This window comes from Microcaecilia unicolor, chromosome 3 (assembly GCF_901765095.1).
Source record: "Microcaecilia unicolor chromosome 3, aMicUni1.1, whole genome shotgun sequence".
Lineage (NCBI taxonomy): Eukaryota > Metazoa > Chordata > Amphibia > Gymnophiona > Siphonopidae > Microcaecilia > Microcaecilia unicolor.
This window is the reverse complement of record NC_044033.1, coordinates 508970530-508982701: the sequence shown is the minus strand read 5'-3', so window position 1 is coordinate 508982701 and position 12172 is coordinate 508970530. Positions and strand designations below refer to the sequence as shown.

At 43.5% G+C, this 12172-nt stretch overlaps 2 protein-coding genes across 6 annotated transcripts in view; one reads left to right on the top strand and one right to left on the bottom strand.

Annotated features, from left to right (window-relative positions):
• The window catches only part of NT5E (5'-nucleotidase ecto), a 502044-nt gene that overhangs the window by 312340 nt on the left and 177532 nt on the right, over window positions 1-12172 (top strand). The gene's annotated exons all lie outside the window — the stretch shown is intronic.
• The window catches only part of LOC115467289 (sorting nexin-14), a 193165-nt gene that overhangs the window by 36364 nt on the left and 144629 nt on the right, over window positions 1-12172 (bottom strand). For all 5 annotated transcript variants that reach the window (XM_030199131.1, XM_030199130.1, XM_030199133.1 and 2 more), the window contains 3 exons: window positions 3801-3841; window positions 3528-3647; window positions 593-716 (listed from right to left, as the gene is read on the bottom strand). In XM_030199131.1, coding sequence (XP_030054991.1) covers window positions 593-716; window positions 3528-3647; window positions 3801-3841 — 285 coding nt within the window. The remainder of the gene's footprint in view (window positions 1-592; window positions 717-3527; window positions 3648-3800; window positions 3842-12172) is intronic.

Here is a 12172-nt window from a genome sequence, read left to right as displayed (position 1 = left end):
CAGTAGGATTTAAGAAAACAGCAGCTCTGATTAAGAGTGGGCGGGTATTAAAATAACAGGGGTCTGACTCCCGGTGGAAAGGGTAAAACCCTTTCAAAACAGCACAGAGACTCAGACTGTTGAGGAAGGGAGTAGGCTGTAAAAATGTAACACATTGGTTGTGGGGCAGGGAAAAGTGAAAAACATCTAGACAGTCTGAGCGGCAGGTTTAGAAAACAGAAGCCAACTGCTGCTTGTACAAGGAACGAACAAGTAACACGGAGCTCATGATCTCATTTCCTGAGATTTTCACAAAGATTATGGTATGTGGCAGCTGCTACGGCTTGAGAACCACTGTAAATGAAGAGGCCTTGCTTATACTACACCACAAAACCAAGAAAAAAAGAGGGTGACCGAGGGTCAAGTGAGCACTCCCCATTGCTTCTTCCTTTGGTCTGCATCACTAAGAAAGAAATTACATTTTTAAACAGCGTACGTCATGCACACATACATTCAATTAGCCAACGAATGAGGTGCTGTTATTAAAAAATGTGGTACTTACTATTCATCAATGTGTTACTCTGCATATGAAGTAAAAAGCACAATTTCTTACCAACATACATTAAGTAATCATAGACCCCATCTACTGTCATCATCTCCATGAAGTAGTTTTGATTGTGCTTCCTCTCCACATTTTCAGAGCGATTTGCATTATTCTTGAACACATCATTGAAGAGCTAAAAAATATGAACAAGATGTATCTTGAAAAAGAAAAGCACGCACACATTCAAAAAGAAAAGATTAACCAGAAGAAAAATCATCTGATTTGTAACCGTACATGTACACTTTGTGAGCATCTGCCAGGCAGATGCTACTTTTAATTTTCAACTTAGCGCTGCTTATCTGAAAGTCGACTGGCATGAGCTTTCCTTTGTCACATTCTCAACTGAAAGTCCTTAGCCAGGGGCTACCAACTCATCAGCCAGTACACAATGGTTTGGCCCCAATATTGACTGGATATACGCTACACCAGAGAGCGCTAGGGAGGTAAACATTTGTAGATGTAATGAATGGCTGTTTCTTGGAGCAACTGATCCAAGAACTGACAAGAGATGGAGCTATTTTAGATAGACAGGCAGATGATCAAAAGCCCCGCGCTGTTCCAAACAGCGCTGGAACAGCGCGGGGCTTTACCGCACCGATGATCACAGATAATGCATGCAAATTTAAGCAGCGCAATTATCTCTGATCATGGGGTAGAAGTGTGGGCGAATTGTGCCTGAGCATGCGCTCAGCACAATCCTCCAGCACTTGTTTGACAGGTCTGGGCTGTCAAAAGCCCAAACCTATCAAACAAGGGCTGGAGGTCCATGGGACCACCAGGCCCTCACTACCCCTGCCCTGAGCAACGGGAGCTGGAGGTCCGGCGGACCTCCGGTCCCCCCGATGATCCAACCCCCCAGGGAGGGCTGGAGAACTACCGGATCTCCAGCCCCACCAAACCCCCAGAAAATGGTCCCTGGTGGTCTAATGGCCGCCGGCCAAACCCCCTCCCACCCAGCAAGCAACCCCCCCCCCCCCCCAGCGTTGTCTGACCAATCCCTGGTGGTCCAGCATAAAAGACAACCCCCTCAAGCCTGCCTCCCTCCTCTTCCTTGGGTTGACGCCGCTGCAAAATGGCGGTGCCCAGCCCAGTGCATCCTGGGATGCGCTGGGCGTGGCTACAGACCATATAAGGGAATCGCATTGTGAAAGCCTAGACAAGATGAAGTCCATGCATTAACAAAGGTGGAAAGAAGGGAAAATGATAGCCAGCGTGGTTAAAAGGTGATGTGAAAGAGGCTAATAGAGCCAAAACAGCATCTTTCAAAGAATGGAAAAAGGATCCAAATGAAGAAAATAAGAAGCAACATAAGTACTGTCAAGCTAGATGCAAAGCATTTATCATAAAGGCTAAGAGAGACTATGATGAAAAGCTTCAGCGGAGACAAAAACTCATAACAACACATTTTCAGAAGCAGAAAAAGGAAAAAAAGAAGAAGAGCAAAACTAAACAATAAGCAGAGTAACTTGAGCTCACAACAGTACAGAAAGAATTTACTCTGCACATGTACTGAGTACTTGGGCTGAATAACATCACAGCATGTTATGTCTTGCTTTGCAGAGCACAGTAAAATCAGGCACCAAACAGAATAAGGTTAAGGCATTGGAATCAACCTTCTAGGGATTTCAAACAGGGCCGGTCAAAACCCAGTAAGCAGGGTAAGCACCGCAGGGGGGCGCCTGCCTTCAAGGGCGCCGCTGCGGCGCCAAACCGCGCCGCTCTTGGTGCTTTAAATCTTTAATTTACCTCCATTCCAGCAGCCGCGTCATTTGAAAGCCCTGCCCCGTCTCTAGCCTTCCCTCCCTTCGTGAGTTCGTTCCGCAGTCCCGGCTTCTGATGTCATGTCCTGGAGGGCGGGACTCTGAGGGAACGAACTCACAAAGGGAGGGAAGGCTAGAGACGGGGCAGGGCTTTCAAATGATGCGGCTGCTGGAATAGAGGTAAATTAAAGATTTAAAGCACCAAGGGCGGCGGGGCATGGGGCGAAGGAGAATCGCTGGACAGGGGCAGAGTGGGAGAAGAGAGAAAGGAGGTGCTGGGGGGGGGGGGGGGGGGGAGTGGGCGCCAACTCATAGTCTGCAGGGGGGCACCAGAGACCCTAGGACCGGCCCTGATTTCAAATATTTTCCATTCTTCCTCAGCTAACATGGACTATGCCACTCAGATTATTTAGGCTTGCTGTCAAGCAGAACTATATAAACTCACTAGTGTGAAAAGTCACGTTTCAGAGAGGAATGAAACGGGCGCTAGCATCGCTTCCCCCCCCCCCCCCCGATGTCTGCGCTGCCACTGTCCCCCTCGCCCTCACCAAGTCGCAGCCGCTGCTCCCCCCTCTCCATCCACAGAGGCGGCATGGCGGTCCAAAATCTTCAAAATCAGCATCAGGTGTTGTGTGTGTGTGGCGAAGGGAGAGGCAGAGATGCAAGTCCCTGGTGTTGCTTTAAATGTAAAGGGAGGGAGTGGTTGACCTTCCCTGCACTCATTTTCTCTGACACTGCAACTGAGAGGAAGAGGGGGAGGGGAGCAGGCCCAGCAACACAGTCAGCAGGAGAGAAGCAGATTGGAGCTTGCGCTTTGAGATCCTCAGCCATGCCCTGACCATACAGCAGGGGGGGAGGGGAGCAGATCGCAGCTTGCTGGCTACGTTTCCCTACTCCTTACTCCTGCCTGTGTGATTCGTGAAACCTCTACACCACCATGCAAAACGGAAGTGAGGCTTCATTAGAACGTTGGTGGTGCCTTTTATATATATATATAGAAGATATTGAAAACTGAACTAATCTCCGGCTGACAGCACAGTACAAGAGGAAAAGGCTGGAATATGCAACAGAAATGTTATTTATTCTACTTGACTGTAGCCAACGAACCAAACTCAGTAGAGTGTATTCAACACTACCATTCCTGTATCCACTTTTTTTCTTTTTTTGCATAGCAGAGGATTTACCTTCTTACTGTTTTCTGAAGTGGGACTTAGAATCGTCAGTTCTGGTCTACTGGGTTTAGGCTTCGGAGACTCACAAGAGTTAATGAAATTCATGATAAATAACTCCAAATGCTGTCCTTTCTGCAATGGAATATATAGTAAGGTTAGCTGATATGGAAGGAACTTTAAAAACTGAGTAAGTAAAAACCACGTCTGCTAAAAACACAATAACTAAATGGGGGGGGGGGGGGGGGGGGGGGGGGGGTGAAGTATCCCACAATATAACTTTCTTACCTCTTTAATTAGTTTCCCAGGGACAGACTTTATAATTTTTCCTGTAATTTAGAAAAGCAAGAAATGAATTTATTACTGTCTTATTAGGGCACTAAATATGCTGGCTGCAGTGCCCTAACACAGCATTATACAGTTTACCCCACTTTACACAGTAATGAGATGAAAAAATGTAAATACATGTGAAGCAGCGCACTACTGTGTAAATACTTTAATGCAGCTTGCAGTGAGCACCTGGTGAACACAAGTCACTTTACAGCTGATAAAACTAACCCCAGCTTTACCGACCCAGGAGCATCAGGCCACCTGTTAAAAGGGTCAGCAGTGGAACAAACATATACAATTCCCAGTTGATCCCGCCCTTTGTGCTGGCATCCAAAATTGGGCCGGTGATCCTTACTGATAACCTCACAGTGCTACTGCTAGTGGCTTTGCCATGGAAATCTGACAAACAAATCCCAAACTGTGCTTTGAGGTCCATTAGAGAGATTCAATTTAAAGGTCTGCAGATTCTGATGCAGACAGGACAGATCTTTGTAAAGCAAGGCACCATATTTCCAGAACCATTTGCCACCGGAGTTAGAAAGGTTGTCACCTCTCTCTTCTCATATCACCCCTCTCCTTAAATCACTTCATTGGCTTCCGATCAGATATCGCATACAATTCAAGCTCCTCCTCCTTACCTACAAATGCACTCAGTCTGCGGCTCCTCACTACCTCTCCACCCTCATCTCCCCCTATGTTCCCGCCCGCAACCTCCGCTCACAGGACAAAGCCCTTCTCTCAGTACCCTTGTCCACCACTGCCAACTCCAGGCTCCGCGCATTCTGCCTTGCCTCACCCTATGCCTGGAACAATCTTCCTTTACCCATACGCCATGCCCCCTCCCTACCCATCTTCAAATCTCTGCTTAAAACTCACCTCTTCAATGCTGCCTTCGGCGCCTAACCGCTCGAGAAATATAAAATGCCCCAATCCATCCACCCTATCAGATTAGCTGTTCACTCGTCCTCTAGATTGTTCACTTGTCTTTGGATTGTTCTCTTGTCTTTTAGATTGTAAGCTCTTTGAGCAGGGACTGTCCTTCTATGTTTGAATTGTACAGCGCTGCGTAACCCTAGTAGCGCTTTAGAAATGTTTGTTGTTTGTTAGTCATAAGAAATGAAAAACCTCTCTCTATGGGAATTTTCTGTCTCAAAGATTCAAATTGCAAGTCAGACATATTCAATGCTAGGCAGGTGCATGGAAAAAAAATGAATACATTGCAAAGAATTTTGTTTTATTGTATTTATATTTATTACTGTAATATTATTGGGGACTCTTATATTTTAAAAATACGAGTTTATCTTTGATGTAATCTGCCTTGAACTTTTGTACTGCAACTTTCTTATATCATAACTCATCCAGATCACATATTTACAGAGCAAGGGAGACTAATTCAAGAAGCATAGTAGAACTGATGCGTCTGCTTCTCTCTGGTGTACAAAGAGGCATATTTTCAAAGCACTTAGCCTTCCAAAGTTCCATAGGTTTCTATGGAACTTTGGAAGTCTAAGTGCTTTGAAAATATGCCTCAAAGTAAACTAACCGAAGAGGGAGTTAATATGTTGTCGTAAAATGGTGGTGAAATGAAACAGGCTTTGTGCAAACCTCAGTTTGCGGTGGAGAAACAGACATGTCTCCAGCTGTGGCAAAGGGTGTCTCACCACACTTCTTTCAGACAGTTCCCCGTTTCTCCAAAGTGGAAAGGTTCAAAACCCTCAGACTTAAGTCAGCATTTATTTTACTTAGACACCATATGTTAAAAATATTTCAAACGGACTTTGAAACATCTGAAAAACTAAGAAAACATTTTCTACAGACAACTGCATGATCCCAAGCTCACAACATCATCAGGGCTTCCGGTACTAAGTGCTCATGAAAAGTAAATTTAAGAGTTTTTCCAGTTCATTAGGGGTTGTTGGAGGATACTAAATTGATGTTTAGTAGTATTTTAACAATGCCTGGAACAGCCTTCCCGAGCCCATACGTCATGCGCATCTTCAAGTCCTTACTCAAAGCCCATCTCTTCTCCCTTGCTTTTGGCGCCTAACCACCTTCCCCACTCATGATACCTACACTGACTACATAGTTTGTAACCTTTAGATTGTAAGCTCTTTTGAGCAGGGACGGTCCTTCCCCATGTTAAACTTGTACAGCGCTGCGTAACCCTGGCAGCGCTATAGAAATGCTAAGTAGTAGTAGTAGTAGTTATTTCACACAGCCCTTCCACAGCCTGGTCTCTTTCCATTCTAACCTCAGCACTCACATGTCCCTTCACAGTCCAGCCCACCCCCTAGTTCCTTTACAACTCATTCTCAATTTGCTTACCTACAGTTTACAAGTTGTTCACTGCAATAGATGCAGATCGAATAAATGATCATACAGATTCTAATATTATGGCAGTGGAACAGAATGGCAATGAACAAGGAGCAGAATGAAGAAAAGATCAGTTGCTTCTGAATAAAGTTATGACTACTAGCTGTAAAAGATAGAAACCTTAGGGTCCTGTTTACTAAGGCTTAAGGATGTAAAAAGAATTGAAGCAGTGTAAAGAAAAGCTACGAGAATGTTATGGGATTTGCGTTCCAAGACGTATGAGGAGAGACTTGCTGACCTGAACATGTATACCCTGGAAGAAAGGAGAAACAGGGGTGATATGATACAGACATTCAGGGTATTAATCCGCAAACGAACCTTTTCCGGAGATGGGAGGGCGGTAGAACGAGAGGACATGAAACGAGATTGAAGGGGGCAGACTCAAGAAAAACGTCAGGAAGTACTTTTTCATGGAGAGAGTGGTGGATGCTTGGAATGCCCTCCCGCGGGAGGTGGTGGAGAGGAAAACGGTAACAGAATTCAAACATGCATGGGATAAACGTAAAGGAATCCTGTTCAGAAGGAATGTATCCTTGGGAGCTTAGCCAAGTTTAGGTGGCAGAGCCGGTGGTGGGAGGCGGGGCTGGTGCTGGGCAAGACTTCTATGGTCTGTGCCCTGAAAATGGCAGATACAAATCAAGGTAAGGTATACATAAAAAGTAGCACATACGAGTTTATCTTGTTGGGCAGACTGGATGGACTATGCAGGTCTTTTTCTGCCGTCATCTACTATATTACTATGTTACTATGTTAGTGTTTTTAACGAGCCTACGATTAACTTGCGCTAACCATGTAGGTGCCTATAGGGATATTGTAGGTGCGTACACGGTTAATGTACGTACATGGTTAACGTGCATTAAAGATGCCAACACACCTATAACGCAGTTTAGTAAACATGGCCCTTAGTGTGGACCGGGTTGACTGTAATAAAGCTTTCGATAGCATCCCACACTGCTGGATAATAAATTACCTTAAAATATAGAGAGTGAACCCTGGATTACTCAAATACATCTAGTTTACTATAAAAATGTGACAAGATGCACTCCATCTGAATAATGAGTATAGGCAGCTCTGTCATCACTTATTTCATCTGGCACTAAATCCATTGAGTACTCTTATTCATTGGAGCCGACTCTGTGGGTGCTTGAGCACCCCCAATATTGAGAAAATTCATTGTATGTGTCCAGGGAGGGATTATTTTCATTGGGCTTAGCACCCCCAATAATTCTGAAAAGTTGGCTCCTATGCTCTTATTAACTTGCTAAGCTATGGATTAAGCCTTAATCTTAAAGGCATTGATGACCATCAATCACCCCTACTATTTGTGGATGGTTTAAAGCAGTATAACTCCTGTGACCACTATCTGCTCAGAAAAAGTTTGAGCAGTAAAGGATTTCCCACGTTAAACCAAGGTCAAATGTACAAACGCAACCTTCCATTACCGAAAACTAAAGCATACGAACGAAGGAATTGCCTCACTGGGTCAAACCAAAGATTCATCAAGCTCAGTAATCTGTTTACAATAGAGGCCGATCAAGGACACAAGCACCTGGCACACAAATATGCTGCGTAGTGGCTTTTCCTTAAGTCTACCTAGTCAATAAAGGCTTATGGAAGGAACATGTCTAAAACTTCTTCACACCCAACTACACCCTATATCTTCTGGCAACAAATTCCAGAGTTCAACTGTATGAATATCTATATGATTTATTTTATTTAGTAACTTCATGGAATGCCCCTAGTTTGTACTTTTTGAAAAGGTAAAATAATCATGATTGTCTCAGTGGGGAGTGGCCAAGACGGCGCCGACACGCTGAGAGGAGTGAGGCTGTTCGGGATAGCTTGCTGAAGTTTCCTGTTTTGACTTCTGGTTTGCCATTATGCCTCATACAAAAAGAAAGGGGATTATAAGGGCTTTACCATTACCTGCCCTTGCGTCTTCCCCGAAACATCGAACTCTTGATAGCTTCACTCTCTGGTGCCCGAAGAATAAAACCGGAGGAAGTTCTGCATTGTGCGTCGAGGGAGGAACCTCGACGCCTTTGGAACATGCAACAACGCTCTCTCCTCCAGAAGCCGAAACACCACCATGCCCTGCCATGACGTGGGAGGAGGAGACGGGCCCCAAGAACGAGGAAGGCGCTAATATTGGGGGTCTGTGGTAATGGCTTTTCATTGGAGCGGTCAACGGCAGTCTGAGATCTTGGACATGAAGGGACTGTTGAACCCTCCTGCGGTGGTTACGCTCGATACCCTCTGGCAGGCAATTGAGAGATTGAACTCCTCAATAACAAAATCAACTCAGGAAACAACGAATCTCGTTTCAACAGTGGAACAACTCTCTAAGTCGACAGAAAAATTAAAGCAGGACTCTAATGATCAGGTACAAAAATCTCAAACTGATGTTTATAATATTAAGGACAATTTTTCAGAAACATGAAAGACAATTTGGGTATACGTCAGAAAACAGAACAACTTCAAAATTATAATAGACGTTTGAATATGAGGATACTAAATTTCCCAAGGCCTGTTGGAGTCCTTCCCTTAGAACTATTTAAGAAATACATAATTGAAAATCTAAAAGATACCTGTTCAAAATATTCCTCCTATAATAAATAAGATATATTTTCTTCCTGTGAAGAAGAAGCAAGTTGACTTCGGTTATCGTCAGTTTCGGTTTTTGTTGATTTTTTCAGTGAAAAGATAATTTTGCGAAAACAAAGGGTGACCCACGCGTTCTCCTGCTCATTGTGGCGTTGTTTCTCGTTGTGTGAGCATCACCCCGTGCGTCTAACGCAACGCACGCAAGATAAAATCACATGTGCTCAAATCTCATTTTCCCTGTTAAGTGTTTCCCTTACTAGTAAGTTAACCCTTTTCCCTTTAGCTCCATCATGGGACTATATTTATTCTCTATAAAATGTGTTTTTGGTATGTATTTTGGAGTGTCTAGAACGAATTAATTGGATTTACATTGATTCATATGGAAATAATTGCCTCAGTTTTCACCTGTTTCAGTTTTCATCGATTGTTTTCGGACGGATTATCAACGAAAACCGAGGTATCACTGTATATCTTTTGTAAGATATGACAATCAGAATAGTACACGGTACTCAAGATGCTCTCACATCATGGAGAGATAAAGGCATTATGATATTTATTTAAAACCTCTTATAACCCGCACTATCACCAAATCTAGACTGTAACAGAATCAATATACATAATCAAACAATTCTCCATTTTAATCTCCATTCCTTTCCTAATAATTCTGTCTGTTGGCCTCTGCCACTCACTGAGCCTTTTCCTACATGGTAATATTGTAAACCGCTTGGCTGGTATTTCCAAATAACGATATATCAAATCTTGAATAAACTAAACTTATCCTAATGTGGAACCTAGCACTGTGTAGCTATAGATTTAATTAATTTTTTCGTATGTGCATTACATGTCCATTTTAAATTACATCTACCAGAAGGGCATCCTGCAATTTCTCACAATCTGTGTTCATCTGTAAATTTGATCACCTCACATGTTAAAAAGCACCAGTCCTAGGACAGATACCTGGAGCACTCCACTATTAACCTTTCTCCGTTGAGAAAACAGAATATTTAATCCCTTTTCTATCTTTTAACCAGCTGCCAGTCCACAATACAACACTGTCTCCAACTCATGACTTCACACTATAAATCAACTGATTCACCTTCCTCCACATGGTTATTAATCCCTTCAAATAAAATGCATCAGATTAGTGTGGCATGACAGAGGGTAGTGGCAAATGAAGCTCATTCTGAGGAAAAGGATGCTACCAGTGCTGTGCTACAAGGTTCGGTTCTTGGGCCAGTTCTTTTTAACATTTTTGTAAGATTTATGTAACATTATGTAAGATTATGTAACATTTCTGCAGATGATGTCACAATTTACATCCCATTCAAACATGATCTAAATGAAATCACCAACGAGATCAACCAAAGCCTCCAAATAATGCACACTTGGGCAGATGCATTCCAACTAAAACTTAATGCAGAAAAAACACAATATCTTGTACTCACCTCACAACATAACACAAAAAACTTCACCACCATAATCACACCATACAGCTCCCTCCCTATCTCACAAAACTTGAAAATTCTAGGAGTCACCCTTGATCGAAACCTCACTCTTGATACCCACGTGAAAAACACGACGAAAAAGATGTTCTACACCATGTGGAAACTCAAAAGAGTAAAACCTTTCTTCCCGATTTACATCTTCCGTACCCTGGTTCAGTCAATGGTAATAAGTCATCTGGACTACTGCAACGCACTATACGCGGGCTGCAAAGAACAGACCATCAAAAAACTCCAAACTGCCCAGAATACTGCCGCCAGACTCATATTTGGCAAAACTAAATATGAAAGTGCAAAACCCCTAAGAGAGAAACTTCACTGGCTCCCACTTAAGGAACGCATTGCGTTCAAGATCTGCACGATTGTACACAAAATCATCCACGCAGATGCCCCAATCTACATGCTAAACCTCGTAGACCTACCTCCCAGACACACCTCAAGATCATCCTGCAAATTTCGCAACTTGTACTACCCCAGCTGCAAAGGACTTAAATACAAGCTGATGCATGCCTCTACCTTCTCTTACATGAGCACGCAGTTATGGAATTCATTACCCACAGACTTGAAAGCAATCAACGAAACAACTATCTTTCGAAAATCTCTGAAGACATTCTTCTTCAACAAGGCCTACAATGAGAACCTACAGCCTCACTAAGTCACCTCACCAACCCGTTCAATTATGAACGCTTACCTTCTATAACTAACTACCCTAATCACTCCCTTCCTTCTTCTTTCTTCCCTTCCTAATCGCTACACATTACGAACTGTATCTGATATCCTGAAATGACAATGCTAACAAATCTATGTAAGCCACATTGAGCCTGCAAATAGGTGGGGGAATGTGGGATACAAATGCAATAAATAAATAAATAAATAAATAAATAAATAAATAAATAAGTGATATTACTGAAGGGCTGTCTGGTAAGGTTTGGTATCATCCTCTTTGCGGATGATACCAAAATCTGAAATAGGGTAGACACCCCTGATGGTGTGGATAACATGAGGAAGGATTTAGCAAAGTTAGACAAATGGTCTGGAATTTGGCAGCTTAGATTTAATACTAAAAATGCATTTGGGCTGCAAAACCCCAAGGGATTGGTACAGTTTAGGGAGTGAAGAACTTCTGTGCACGAAAAAGGAGCGGGACTTGGGTGTGATCGTATGCAATGACCTTAAGGGTGGTTAATTCGTGGAACAGCCTACCAGTGGCAATGGTGGACATAAAAACAGTATCTGAATTCAAGAGAGCTTGGGACAAGTACAAAAGGTCTCTAAGGGAGTGACAGAGAGAATAGATGGCACGGATGGACAAGACTGGATAGGCCATATGATCTTCATCTGCCTACATTTTGCTGTTTCTATGTTGGCTTTGTCCACTAAACCATGATTCCCCAGTTGATTCTGGGTGATGATGGGTCGCAATTTAAGGTAGAGAAAAGCTCTAGAGTCTTGGGGGTGGTTCTGGACTCTTTGCTAAACATGGAACCACAGATTAATAGTTTCATCAGAAAAACATACTTTAAACTGAAACAACTATAACCAAGCCGTGGTCGTATGCGGCGCAGTGGGGCCTGCGGGGAGTGCCATTGTGGGCGGCCCCGTGGCTCCCATTAGAGTCATTAAGAGGGCTGCTCTCGGGGTTAAAGGGTCAGATGAGGGTAGCGCTTGGTGAATGGGCACGATGTAGAGCAGTATGGTTCCCGGGACGGAAATATCATATGAACACCCCTATAATATTTGACTGGATTTCCCGCCAGGCAGAGGAGAACGAAAATATGGGCATTGGTCAGCTTCATCGCTGCGGGTGCTGGGACAGCTGTGGGATGAGGGGAAATGTCAGTCATTTCAGGC